This window comes from Rhinolophus ferrumequinum, chromosome 6 (genome assembly GCF_004115265.2).
Source record: "Rhinolophus ferrumequinum isolate MPI-CBG mRhiFer1 chromosome 6, mRhiFer1_v1.p, whole genome shotgun sequence".
Taxonomy (NCBI): domain Eukaryota; kingdom Metazoa; phylum Chordata; class Mammalia; order Chiroptera; family Rhinolophidae; genus Rhinolophus; species Rhinolophus ferrumequinum.
The window spans coordinates 66195607-66211141 of NC_046289.1; the positions used below are offsets into that span (position 1 = coordinate 66195607).

The 15535-nt window shown below is 34.9% G+C and overlaps 1 protein-coding gene across 1 annotated transcript in view; it reads right to left on the minus strand.

Annotated features, from left to right (window-relative positions):
- Window positions 1–695: 695 nt before the first annotated feature.
- Window positions 696–15535, minus strand: part of FAM98B (family with sequence similarity 98 member B) — a 32445-nt gene continuing 17605 nt past the window's right edge. Inside the window, exons 5-8 of the mRNA XM_033107967.1 lie at window positions 12878–12958; window positions 12184–12300; window positions 3978–4145; window positions 696–1750 (exon numbers count right to left, since the gene is read on the minus strand). Of these exons, the coding sequence (XP_032963858.1) occupies window positions 1421–1750; window positions 3978–4145; window positions 12184–12300; window positions 12878–12958 (696 nt within the window). The 3' untranslated portion in view covers window positions 696–1420. The remainder of the gene's footprint in view (window positions 1751–3977; window positions 4146–12183; window positions 12301–12877; window positions 12959–15535) is intronic.

A 15535-nucleotide genomic window follows, 5' to 3' on the forward strand; every position in this document is an offset into this window, starting at 1 on the left:
TTACTTTTAGTTTTAACATTATTTTAAATTTCACCACAGGGTTTACGTAAAACAAAACAACAACAATACTGGCAAATATCAAAGACCATTTGTCTACTGGTACTCATCTTTCCATCTACTGAGTTGGTTAGAGCACAGAAACTTGTTACGCACAGGTGTTGACCAGAAGCCTACTTCGGAATACAGACTTTACAGTGGGAAATGAAAAAACTTGTGTGGCTATCTCTTTTTCTCCAACTTTCTATACTAAGAGAAGAATGCATTACTTGGCCGATTTCTTAAACCAGTAAAACAACAGGCCCACTATAAATTCTCAACAAATTTCACTTGTACTTAGGTCTTTATGAAACAACCTGAGTGGCGCTCAAGTATCACATTCCTCATTGACAAATAAGGACAAATCAACCCTTGAGATCTCTGGTCATTTCAGCCCACAGCTCAATGGGCTAGTACTATGATTTGAATTCACAGCTTCCGGTCCCTAAGCCATTGACTGCTCCAACCACCAAACCACATATACCATTCCCTAGCTCTGTGTTTCCCAAACCTGGATGTGAATCAGAATTACCAAGGGATGCCTTGGCCCCACCTCTGATCTCCTGAAACTGGAAATCACTGCTCTAATCCTACGTAATACATCTCAGCCTGCCTTTTAATATTCCGATACCTAAAATGATGCCCAAAGGATGAAGAAATCAATTTATAGGAATATTTTTTATATCATCATGTAAAATTGGTACATCTTTGTCCCTTTAGAGTAATCCTGACCCCAATATAACTTTGCTTTGTCAGCCAAACAAAATTGCAGATTTCAAATCCAGTTGGAAAGTAAATATGTATACCAAAAAGTACACACTCAGGCTTCAATTAATGGAACTTTTAACAGAAACCTTGCCAGAGGAATCGCTTCCTATAAAAGAAAAAAACAAGTCATGACAACTACCTATTGAACAAAACTATCAGTCCCTTTCCCTATTTTGTAAAATAGAATTAACAAATAAAAGACACAGCCACAGGAATACAGATGAGGCAATATTCTAATTACAAGTGGGGTCATTTATGTGTCTCAAACCTGAATAAAATACAGGTAACAATCTAAATTCCATCATGACAATAAAATACTTTCCATTTTCCAAGTTCGATGGTAATAAATATTTACATTTTTAAAAATAGTTTTGCTCATTTTTTTTAAAGACATAACATGCTTAAGGGTACACAGAATATGGGAAAAAGCATCACTTTATCTAAGAGATCAAATGGTAGTATAAAACAATGCTCTTACATATTAATTCAATTCAAGAATGATAACATCAGAGAATCTAATATGGTGTTTACCTCAAAGATGACATTCAAGTATGTTATTTAGAACACCTAATGTATCTATGAAGAAGTAAGCACTGCTGTCTAGTTTTTGTAGTTTTCAGTATCTTCTGTATCCGCCGCCACCGCCTCCATACGGGTCTCCATAACCTCTTCCACCATAGCCCCCTCTTCCTCCATAGCCCCCTCTTCCTCCATAATCTCCCCTCCCGCCATAATCTCCCCTGCCTTGGAAACCTCCTCCTCTACCACCCCCGCCCCCACCCCCTCCCCAGCCACCTCTTCCACCACCTCCCCTACCCCCACCCCCACCACCCCAACCACCCCTTCCTCCGCCTTCTTGTCTCTTTTGCCAAGGTGGCATTTCAGGGGGTGGCGGTTCAATTTCATTTGGCCGTCCTCCCCTGTCAGGCACTCTTCCCATCAGCACCTGTGTGAGGAAACATTTTCTTTCAGTTTCTAATATTTTAAAAGTTAAAATTTACTTAAATGATTCTAGTGATATTGAAGTTACTGTTCTAATAAAGAAACAGAAGCCAAATATTTAAGGACCTGAAAGTATCAGACATGGCAGTATGAATACTGAAAATATAAATGTGATGTATGACAAATTCTTCATAATGTGGTATTATCTTTAAACAATCTGGGGAAACAATTCTGAAACTTAAGGGCTTGTTAATTTCTCTTGTTTACCAGATTCTGCAACAAACCTAGTACCCATCACGCTAAGAAATTTTTTAGCAAAACATTTTCAATATACATAAACTACATACCTTAATTAACATCAAATTAAATTCACCTCCATTTATACAACAACAAAAACTCAGAACTTTCCATTGCCACTCATTTGGTAATAGACTATCCAATAAAAGATTATATTTCTACGCACATTTTATTTCAACAAAGTATGAAATATATATGATAACATGTGGATGCAATGAAGTCAAAGATAAGTATAATAACTGTAATCCAAGGTATCATCACTTCAAGGAGATATTTTCTTTATTTTCTTTATAATAATATATATATAATATTATATATATATTATTATAAAGAAAATATATATATAATATATATATAATATATATAATATATCTAATATATAATAAGAAAGGATTCTCAATGAACTATTCCTTTCTTACGAGAAACTTAAGCTCACTTTCAATGATGATACTAATTATTATATTATTATAAAGAAAATAAAGACTTGATATACTTCCTTAACCATGTTTTACAATATTTTGAAGGATAAACCAGGAAAGTTTGGTTTTAGTCCCTGACCTTCTGCAGAAAGGACCTACTTTATATGCCCATGAACAGATAAAGACAGACAACAGGCCCCCCCACCCACCACTGCCAAGGGGAAGCCAATAGCTTCCTGCTAGTTTCTTTCAGGAAAGAAGGTAAAACAATAACTGCCTCAACCAAAATGACCTATGAATCGGGTTCTAATTCTCTTGATAATTTAATCAACACTATGTTTGAGAAATTTATGTCATAAATGAAAGACAGAAAGTACAACATCCTCACTGTGGGGCAAGGTTTGAAATATATAAAAATTGTTTTAAAGTCAGCAATAATGTCCTAATTACCAAATCCAAAAAAAGCTTTTCTTGGTTGTTATTCTCACTGGTCTCCCCACCAAACGTCATGTTGGTGGGTATACAGGGGACACTGCTTCAAGAACTGATCATAACACTGCCCTTAAATAATCAGACTATAAATTATAAACTAAGAAAAGAGATGGGAAATTTCACCTAAAGAAGTGAAACTCTTGATCCAGCAAAACTAGATCATAACCTGATCCAAGACATTAAGTAACATATTTAAAGGCAGAACACTTTGTCAGGAAATAGAGGAGGTTGATCTAAAATGGAAGTAGGGAAGCATGAACACTGGTGCCTAATAGAGCAATAATTAGGCCAATCAAATTTATATACAACCACTGATCAAGTATCTTATATTAAGGATACCTTTCTTACTACCCTGAGTAAGAAACAATATTTTTAAATTACTCAAATCCCTTACTTCTGATTTTTTGCTCTTTTGTAGTAAAGTTTGCAATAGAGTGCTCTAAATGTTATCTGAGCTGACAAATATTCTAGATTACTTTATTGTTGTTGCTGCTGTTAAGGTAAAAATTCACACTCTTTGAGCATGTTAAAATCCACTGTCAGACAAATGGATCTACGTATACTCTGAATCAGGAAATGGAACCTCCAAGAGATTCAGCAATTTGCCCAAGTAAATGATGCGAGATAAGATGGGAACCTAGATTTGTATGACTCCAAAGTATGTACTCTTCCCTTTACACCAAGGATATAAGGAAACTGTCAGTACCTGAAATGATTTCTACAGATTTTCACTGACAAAGAATGATTACATTCTTGGAAAGACAAATTATGCTTTCTAAAGCTATTGATAAAAACAATTCTTAATTCCTCTAATTCAGATAAAATTTTGGTTTAATTTATGAATACAGAAATTCAAATGACCATGCACACACAAAACATAACTAAGCCAAGATGGACTGACGCCCCTCTACAACTCTCTTCTAGGAATTCACTAAGACAAAAGAAAAATGGACTGAAATCTGTAAAAACCCCAAACGGGGATATTATGAATTCATTCTCTACTGTACTGAACGAAAAAACAACCTTGTTAATGGCACATGCTGTCTTCTCCCGGCTGGAGCCACTACTTGTCCTAATGATCTTGGATAGGTCTTCACGAGCAGCAAGTAGATGTGCCAACGTAATCGTTGTCTTGGGTGACAAAGCATAACGCTTAGGCTGATAAATTTTTGCTATGTCATCTGTTTTCACCTAAATGACAAGTTAGGGGGGAAAGGAACCAAAGAATATGTCAATGAAAAAGCAATAGAAATCACAAATATCTGATAATCTGTATGTAGAATGAAAAAAGCAGACCAACAGATGCTAAAAGAATACACAACTACCAGTAACAACTTATTTAAAAAGTAACACCAAAAAACGTTCCATTCATAACAAAAGACAAACCTTAAAAAACCTTTCCCGAAAACACATACATGACCTTTAAGAAAAAAACATTAGTGAATCTTATAAAAACAAAAGGAAAACCTGAATAAATGGAGAGAAATACCAAGTTTCTTCTGGAGGAGTATCGTCAGTTTTCCCCCAAATTAACTATTAGATTTACTGCAATTCTATTGGAATGGTGTTTGAGAAGATGGTGCAGGGAGGGAAGAGGAATCTAAAGTTAATCCAGAAATTAAATATGTAAGAATGACTGAAAGAATTTTGCAAAAGAAGAGTTCTACCAGATATTAATAGGCAATATGAAATTATTATCCTTGTCTTAATAGCTAACATTCATTGAGTACTTATTTAATGTGCCAGAATACCGTTCACTTAATAGTCATTTCTTTAATCCTCAAAACATCCTTTTAGAGTGGTTGTTTTTGGAAGATGGAAAAAAAAAGGAGGCTTAGAAAGCTTAAACAGTTTCCCCAAAAAGAGGGAGAATCCCAATTTTGCCCACTTACTAATAAAGAGATACCTGATCGCCAAGCACAGGTATACAGGTAACAGTACACTATCCTACCTCAGCCTAATGAAATGGAACTTGGGGAGAACAAAAAAATAGATTGATGAAACAAAACAGGCAATTCAGAGCCTCATAAATGTATGAATGCAATGAATGATAAAGGGGACATCAAAGGTCAGTGAGAAAAGGGATGGATTTTTTTTTAAATGGTGCTGGAATGAGCTGTTGGCTATTTCTAAAAATAATAAGGTACACCATAGTGGAATTCCAAATATAATAAAGAGTTCATTGTGTAAGGTTTTATTTTAAACTGAAAAACTTAACTATATTATGAAGATTATAATTTCTTACACACTGAAAGTCATAAAAAAAAAGTCAAGACAACTGGGGAAAATATTTTCAACAAATAAAGCAACTAACTAACTTCCTTAATATATAAAAAGCTCAATCAAAAGGAAAACAGGAAGACCCTAAGGGGAAAAAAATGACAAGACACAAATAGAAATTTCAAAAAAAGAGGAAATTCAAATGACTAATAATCTTATGAAAAAAAGTTACACTTTACCCAATAAAATATACAAATTAAAACAATTTAGTCTTTTTTAACCATCAAGTTCACAATAAAATTGATAGTATTCTAAATATGAAAGAGGCTAAAGTGAGGACAAAATTTCATTTACTTTACTGATAGGAGTTTAAATTCATATCAATTTTCAAAAAAAACCAATTTGGCCATGTGAGTCAAGAGCATTAAGAGTCATAACCTTTGACACAGTAAATTTCCACTTAGGAATCCATCATAAAAATATACTTTGAAATTTATAAATAACAATTAAACATATGAAAATTCCTGGTGTTATACAGGAAAAAATGTATAAAATAAGAGTTAAATTATGGCATCACTATATAAAATATAGCACAGCCATAAAAAGGATAGTGAAATGAAGTACAGTTATGTAAGACCACACGGATGAACCTTGAAAGCATTATGCTAAGAAGCCAGACACAAAAGGCCACATGTTGTATGATTCCATTTACATGAAGTGTCCAGAACAGGCAAATCCAAAGAGACAGAAAGGTCATAGTAGTGGCTGCCAGGGAAGGGAGGGGGTATTGGGAATGATTGCTAATGGATGCGTGTTTCTTTTTGCAATGATGGAAATGTTCTGGAATTAGATAGTGGTAATGGTTACAGAATACAGTGAATACACTAAATATCAATGAGTTGTACACTTTAAGATGGTAATTATATCTCCAAAAGTAAGAAATTAAAAATTAATTTTAAAAAGGGTATTGACATCATATCTGATAGAGATATGAGACTGATCATAATAAATTCAGTGAAAAAAGCAAACTATAAAATTACACTCACAGTCTTATCTAATATGAGCAAAATAATAGAAAAAAAGAAACCAGAGTAACCATACTAACAAAGGTATACAATCTTTTTGAAAGGTAACTCTGGAGTATGCATCAAAAGCATTAAAATCATGTCTATTTTCTGATCAAGAAATTCCACTTGAAACACAAAGGACCCCAAACAGCCGAGCAATCTTGAAAACGCACAAAGCTGGTGGCATCACGCTCCTCGATCTCAAAATACATGACAAAGCTATAGTAATAAAAACAGCATGGTACTGGCATAATAACAAACACACAGATCAATGGAACAGAATAGAGACCCCAGAAATAAACCCACATATGTATGGTCAATTAATTTATGACAAAGAAGTCAAAAATATACGATGGGGAAAGGACGGTCTATTCAATAAATGGTATTGGGCAAATTTGACAGCAACAAGAAAGAGTGAAAATGGACCCGTATTTTACAACATACACAAAAATAACTCAAAACAGATTAAAGACTTGAATATAAGACCTGAAATTTTAAAAGTCCTGGAAGAAAACATAGGCTGTAAGGTCCCTGACATCAATCTTGGCAATGATTTTTTGGATTTGACACCAAAAGCAAATACAACAAAAGCAAAAATAAAACAGTGGGACTACATCAAACTAAAAAGCTTCATCAACAAAATGAAAAGACAATGAACTGAATGGAAGAAAATATTTGCATATCATACATCTAATAAGGGATTAATATCTAAAATATATCAATAACTCATATAACAGCAAAAATAAAACTCTGATTAAAAAATGGGCAGAGGATCTGAATAGACATTTTTCCAAAGAGGATATCAAGATGGCCAACAGATACATGAAAAGATGCTCAACATCATTAATCATCAGGGAAATGCAGATCAAAACCACAATGAGACACAACTTCAGAACTGTCAGGATGGGTAAATCATCAATAAATCAACAATTAACAAGTGTTGGCAAGGCTGTGGAGAAAAGGGAACCCTTGTGCACTGTTGAAGTTTAATGTAAATTGGTGTAGCCACTACAGAAAACAATATGGAGGTTCCTCAAAAAATTAAAAATACAACTATTATATGATCCAACAATCCCACTTCTGGGTATTTATCCAAAGACAACAAAAACACTAACTCAAAAAGATTTATGTACCCCCATGTTCACTGCAGCTTTATTTATAATAGCCAAGGTATGGTAACAACCTAAGTGTCCAACGATGGATAAATGGATAAAGAAAACACACACACGCACACACAATGGAATATTATACAGCCATAAAAAGAACGAAATCTTGCCGTCTGCAACAACATAGATATACCTTGCAGGCATTGTGCTAAGTGAAATAAGTCAGACAGACAAAGATAAATACCATATGATCTCATTTTTATGTGGAATATAAAAACAGACCACCCCCCCCCCCAGCCAACCCCCAACAAACACAACCCAACTTACAGAGATCAAATTTGTGGTTGCCAGAAGTGGGTGTTGGCGGGTGTGTGAAATGGGTGAAGGGAGTCAAAGATACAAACTTACAGTTATAAAATAAATAAGTCATGAGGATGTAATGTACAGCATGGTGACTATAGCTAATAACACTGTATTGTATCCTTGAAAGTTGCTAAAAGAGTCAATCTTAAAAATTCTCATCACAAAAAAAATTCTGTAACTGATGGATGCTAATTAAACTTGTTGTGGTGATCATTTTGCAATATATACAAGTATCAAACAATTATGTTGTGCACCACCTAAACTAGTATAATATATATCAATTATACCTCAATTTAAAACAAAAATTTAGGACTACGTCATCAACATGTACAAAAATTTAGCTACTAAGGATTTAATTAAAGGGTCAAACAAGGAATTAAAGGAAATCTCAATGTCAAATAAGAGTATATCTATATGATAACATTTTCGGTAGTTTTAAAATGAGTCATTCAACAATATCAGACACATGAAATAAGGGCATAACGATAAAGACATTATGCTGGTGCAAAAGTAATTGACGTTTCTGCAATTATTTTTAACCTTTTAAACCACAATTACTTTTGCACCAACCTAATATATTAAATTTACATGAAATTAAACAAGAAAACTCAGGGTATACATGCATATACTCATATAATCAACTGAAAAGGATCAAATGAAAGGCCTAAATTGACCCATAGTCTAAGAAAAACATATTTAAAAAATTTTTCTAAATTAAGGAGAAAAAAACAAAAACAAAACCTCCTTATACCGAAATATGGAAAAGGACCAAGATGAAAAGATAAGTTAAGATAGTTCCTAAAGGCATATTTTCTCAAAGTCCCCAAGTTTAAGACTAGTAGAGTCAACATGCCCATAAATCCATGCCACCCTGAATGTTCAAAGAAAAGAACATGTCAAAACTCATTTGTTATGGATTTCTCTGTAAACTTAAGGCCAACACTGAAAACATCCTTTCAGTTATTATGTTGAGACATTTTTAATACACTACCTTTCACAGTTGTTCTATTCCTAAATTCCTTTTTCTCATTAAAATTTTATCAGGTTAAACTGATATAAAACCTCTATTGAGTTTCCAGAGGTCAGTAAAACTAACCTCCATACAACTGAACTCTACTGAATTTCTTGAGGTCAGCAAGCATGTCATCTATTTCTTTGGTAACTCACAGCTCTTAGGGCATCTGGGCTTCTTGCATACAAGACTTACTCTAATAACATGGACATACACGCATCTCTGGAGTTTATCCTAGTGTGCATGCAGAAGAAAAACAGGCTTTTACCATCTGAGGAGCTGATTAGGTATTACAGATACAGAAATAGTCTAAAAATGTTCTATACTTAATCATACAGGATGTTGAAATGCTCATCCAGAACCAGGTATATCACAGTGCTTGACACATGAGATACTGAATAAATATTGAAAGAAAAACATAAATGGTAGTCTTCAACTGTACCTCATAGCTATTCTATTAATGTGCTAAAAAAATAAAAAATGTTCCCTGAAATAATAATAGTTTTCACCAGCAACCTTGTTCTAGTAACTCTTCAATTTTTCGTATCTGTCTGCCAGGTGTTTGGAAATACACACGAGGGAGTATTTAAAGGTAAATGAATCACAATGACCACACTAAATTATAAAAAGACATGTATACTAAAACAAAGAGAATGGAAAAGAAGGATACAGATAAGAAGGGAACCAACATCTCAGAAAATGAAATCTGGAGCCAAAAATAGGGGTTCATTCAGTCTGTTTGTAGAACAGTCTATTCCTCCATCCCCTGGTGCCACGCTGCTACTCCTCCTCCCCTGACCAAGTAAAGAAAAGTGTACAGAAAAAATGAGGTTTCCCTTCTTGAAAAAATGAGCAGCTTCAGAGAAAAGAGTTCTACAAGTCGGCATTAGGAATTCCCACAGCCCAGGAGCCAGCTCCAAAGCCTCGTATTAACAATCTCAATCAGTGACTGTAGTTCCCCAGTTTTTCAGTCTTGCTCTTCAATACGGACAATCAGTAACCATCGTGCATTCGAAGAAAGCCACCACAAGAGAGAAACCAAGAAAAACAAACAAATAACTACCCAGGAGAAAATAAAAATAATTGAAGACCAAAAAAGGTATGTTTTTTTTTTTTAATTTTCATCCTCATTCAAGAAGATAGCACATTCATAAAATAAGAAAAAATATATGAAAAATAAAAACTCAAGAATAAAAAAGAATTTCTGAAAATTAAAAAGATGGCAAAAACAAAAATTCAATACCACGGGCATTTCCAAGAAAGTGAATCAAAAAGGGAAAGAGTATAAAAGAATAAATAACGCAACTTAAGTAGATATATCTGTGATGTCCAATATCTGACTAACAAAGAATTTCAGAAAGAGAAAACACAGAAAACGAAAGTGAAGAAATTAATAAAGAAAAACATAAAAGCTAAGAATATACAGATTTAAAGGTCCACTTAGCATTTTGCACAAATGAATGAACAAAGATCCAGACCGACATCTACTGTGAAATTTCAGAACTCCAAGGACAGAGAAGGGAGTCCAAAATTTTCCAGAGAAAAATAAAAGGTCATCCAAAAGCACTGAGAATGGCATCAGGTTTCTCAACAATAGCACTAAATGCTAGAAAACAATGAAACAATACCTTCAATATTCTTAGAGGAAAATATTTTCAACCTAGAATTCTCTATTTACCCAATCAATCAAATGTGAGAGCAGAATATACATATTTTCACAATGCAAGGAGTCAGAAAATCACTCCTATGTATCCTTTATTAGGAAGTTATTTGTGGATTTACTGTAGCAGAATGAGGGAATAAACAACGAAACGGATGCAGGACATAGTGGGGTAGCCAAGGACAGCCATGCAAACAACCCAGATTGCAATAGGAGATACAAGCTTTTAGGAGGGAAAGTATACAGAAAATGGAGGACTCATTAGACAATGTGATTTTAAAATGTATATCTAAAAAGAAAAAGCAGCAGCAGGATATGATAGAGAAACACAATGCAAGAAAAAATAAAATCCTCTTAGAAGGAAGATGAGACATTCAGTAAACTGAATAATGGCCCCTAAAGATGTCCACATCCTAATCCCGAGAACCTGTGAATACGTTACCTTGCAGATGCAGATGTGATAAAGTTAAGGATTTTGAGATGAATAAATTACACTGGACTACCTGGGTGGGCCAAGTGTAATCACAAGGATCCTTGTAAGAGAGACAGAAGTGTCAGACACAGGAGAAGAACTGACACTGAAAGCAGAGAAAGAAAGACGGGAGGATCCTACACTGCTCGTTTTGAAGATGGCAAATGAGGTCCAGAGCCAAGGTGGTCCACAGACGTGGCCAAGGTCCACAGATGTGGCATCTGGAAGCTACAAAATAAAAGGAAACAGACTCTCCCCTGAAGGTCTGGAAAGAATACAACCCCGCCAATACCTTCATTTTAGGGCTTCTTATCTCTAGAACTGTAAATGAATAAATGTGTATTATGTAAGCCACTAAGTTTGTGGTAATTTGTTACAGCAGCCATAGGAAACCAATACAAGACACCACATGAAGAGACCACATCAGAGCCAAGAAGACAACCAAAGCACCCGAGCAGACAGAACCCAGACATGTGAGACAAGCATCTTGGATGTTTCAGCCCAGCCCAGGCACTAGCTGAATGAAGCTGAGTATGTATCCCAGGTAATACAACGTGGGGCAGAACTGCACAGTTAATCCAATGTAACAAAGATGACAGCGGAGAGTAACACGCGCATGATTTCCCCTTCCACCTGAAACAATCTAAAACCGGCCAACCCATGTTAGCCAGTGACTTTTCAGAAACTGGACATCAAGGAGCACAAGATAGTGATCCCTGAAACAGGGGAAGCAAATGATTTCCTATAATTGTCCCCGTTTACTGTCAGGAGAGTTTCCAGACTATGATGCAAGGTGAGGCAGGGGATCCCAGATGAAGCCTGGGTACAGGTTAACGGCATAAAATGTGAGGGATGGAAGACAGCTCTCTAGAAAGCCATCTGAAGAGATTCATATTTGGAGATACAGGGATATTTCCAACCCCCTCTTCAACTGGACCACACTTCACCGCCTTAAGACACTTTTAAAAAGACTTGTTCAGGCATCAGTACTGCCTGTACCTATTCTTATATCCTCTTTTCTTGACCCTTTGCTCATTTTATCTATCTCCCTGTCTCATATGCTTTCTTTTATGCATATCCTTGCATACATAAATCACACCGTCTATTAATTTAAAATAAATGTGAAAGATCTGAATGGAAATCAAGATATTTGAAAACAGGGATTTATACAAGACCAGGATTATTATGTAAGACCAGTAGTTGGCCTGAGCATGTGCTCCGCGTAGAGTGATAAAAAGTGTAGATGTGGCAATTACGTAACAGACGAGAAAGCCTGAGGAGCTGTCACAGAGCGCCACCTACAGGACGCAGATGGGAGAACAGCCTCACCTTCGCTCGGTCAGACCAGCCAAAGGACTGTACCGTGACATCCAGCCGCTTCATCAACATGCGGCGGCGGCACTCATACTCACTGCAAAGAGCGGCGTTGATTCTTTCCAACTGTTCCTAAAGAATTTGGAAACAAATATGATAAATTTGACATACTTTCTTTTTGCACAGAAAACAAATTTGAAAACCGTGGTCAATACTTTCCAGTGATTCAAAAGATTATGTGAACTTGATGACCATTTTCTCATCCATGAGACTTTACAAATTATTTAAATAATAAAGAGTATTTGATAGAACACTTATGATATTCAGAAGACAGTAAACATATAAACTCTACAACTGTCATCTTCAATCAAATATGTTAATTTACATAAAACATCTACTTGCTAAGTAGTCTGGACCAATAAGGAAAGAAAATACCAATAACTTCCCATCTTGCTGGCTTTGAACTACTATCCATTTCAAATCACAACTATGCTAACATACTGGGCACCATAAATACTCTTGGGCAGGTTTTTTAAAATGTATCTATTTGGAGAAATGTTTGGACCTATTACTCTGGAATATCAATCTATTTTAATTATCCAGAATAATAAATGCATGCCACACATTGTAAATTCTAAATGTCCATTTATCAAAGTAAGTCACATTCACTAACTGAATTACACAAAAAACTAATAAAAGTGGTATTTACCGCCTGTTCCAGATTTAAATCAATTTTCAGCAGTGGTTTTCCCACATGATTTTTCTGGACTTTTGAGAGAATATCTTTCACCTAAAAGTAAATATAAAAGATTGTAAAAATGTATATCCCTAATTTAAAACAATCTTATTCTTGCTTAAAATGTTATTTTGAATGCTAGAGAATAAAATGTTACCGTGAAATGACTAAAATATACCTTTACTTACTAGGAAAGAATATCACCACTATGCAGAATATCTTTTTCAAAGAAATATTAGTTACACTAATTTAAGCTATAGCACACCTTTTCCAAAATGAGAAATATGAGTAATGCACATAGAAAACTAAAGTAGCTATTAAAAGGTTGTACTATGAGACTCCGTACGTTTTTATGTGAAATAAATTTGGAGTTTCTTCTTAAGATGGCACTCTCTTACATCCTGGTAAATTCTCAAAAGGGATGCTAATAAAACCTTTGATGAGCACATTGATTTTTCTCAATTAAGTACGACGTACACATTCCAATTGTAAGTATTGTGGTTTCATTGTTTAGCACGACAACATAAGACAGCAAGCCCTCTCAACTGGTCACCACATACACATTTCATTCCTTTTGCAAAGCCACTAATTTGAATGACTTGAAACATTTTTATTTTGGTGAACAAGATATTAGGCACTCTCTTTTGCTTTAGCAGTGTCAGGGATCATTCCAACAATCATTTATCCTGAGGAAAATGACTGAGAAAATGACTAAGTTGGGCTCCCCTTCCTAAATGGAAAATCCTTTCTTATCTAAAGAAAGTATTTCAAAACAATGAAATATTTACAGTTTCTTAGTTATACGGTAACTAGGGAAAACAATCGGGCAGTTCAGATTTTGAGAGGTATGAAGTTTATTTAATGTTAGGGGCACTCTTTAACAAAAAGAATTAAAAATTATGAACACAAACTTAGCTTGAAGACTGGTGGTGGCGATGGGGAGTGACTATAAATCACAAGGTTTCTTTTGTGGGTGACAGAAATGTTCTGAAATTAGGTTTTGATGATGGTATTCTGCAAATATACTAAAATTTATTGGATTGCACACTTGATATGGGTGAACTGTATGGTATGTATATCTTGAGACAGTTGTTTTTTAAAAATTAGCTTAGAAAGAACTTGTGCTAATGAAGGGTCCTAAAGCTTAGGCTTTATTAGCTTCATAGCAAATCTACCTCTACAATAATACAATTACTGACACAATTCTAACATACTGTAAAAAATTATTAACTTATTTTCTTAAAATAGGTCTTTTGTATAGATTCCCCAAGTATTGTAAATACTTTCAATTTGATTATTTCATATATTATTAAAAGTTTTAGTTGTAACTCCTCCCTCAAGAGGGATTTTTGAATGCATACTTACAATTTCTTACACGTAATCATATTTCCAGGATTTCAACATCAGATAACAGTTTTAATAAGTTTGAGAATTACTTGTGACAATGAGGGAGTGAAGAATATATAGACTCTGGAGGTTGACTACCTGGGTTCAACCCTCAGGTCTACCACTTCTACTTAGAAACTTGCTTATCTAACTTATTAAATCTTTCAGTACCTTGGTTTCCTCATATAGCTGCTGTAGATAACAGTACCTACCTCATTATAGGGGATCTAATAAGTCAATGAGTTGTTATATAGGTTACATAGTTGTTACACTTAGAACAGTAAACGTTATGTATTTGCTATTAATATTACTATAATTACTTTAGATTAACATTTAAACAATTTCAAGTTATAAAATAATACTTTCTTCCCAATGGTGACAAAATCTCTGCACACATTACACACAAAAGAAAGAAAATATGGAAAGTTTTGCTTGTGATAGGAACTGAATGGAGAAGGAAGTTCTTTGACGTAAATATTTAGCCACAATGATCCCAATATCAACTACCTTATAATTAATTAGCCTGCCAGCCCCTGAACACAGGTATGATAGCCTGCTTGAAGGAGGGTAAAGAGAGGTTTGGGAATTTGTTAATACTAGCTGAAACCCATAAACAGAGAAAAGCCTCTTTGGGATGAACATGTGAAAGCAACTGATGTGGGAGAGCTCCCTCACTACAAAAGTTTTAAGCCTCCCTCACTATAGAAATTTTAAGTCTCCTTTTCCCTACCGTGTTTCCCCAAAAATAAGACCTAGCCAGAAAATCAGTTCTAATGCATCTTTTGGAGCAAAAATTAATGTAAAACCCAGTCTTATATATTATACATTATGTCATAATATAGAATATCATATTATATATCATAATATATATAATTTATAATATATATAATTTATATATGATATATTATATTATTTGTCATGCACACATTACACACAAAAGAAAGAAAATATGGAAAGTTTTGCTTGTGATAGGAACTGAATGGAGAAGGAAGTCTCAGCTCCCGCTCCCCGCACAAGAACACAGGATATGGTGAGGCCACGGAGCCAGATAGGGGAGTCATACCAGTCTATTCTCGCTGGCGGCTGGGTTGGAGACAGGAAGCAGGCTCCACACGATCTGCAGCCTGCCATCCTCTTCTCTGCCTGCCAACCAACCAACTGACCAACATAGTCACAGCAGTTATGTCAGTGGCTAACTGGCTAACTGGTTACAGCTGATGGGCAACCAGTCACAGCTGATGGCCA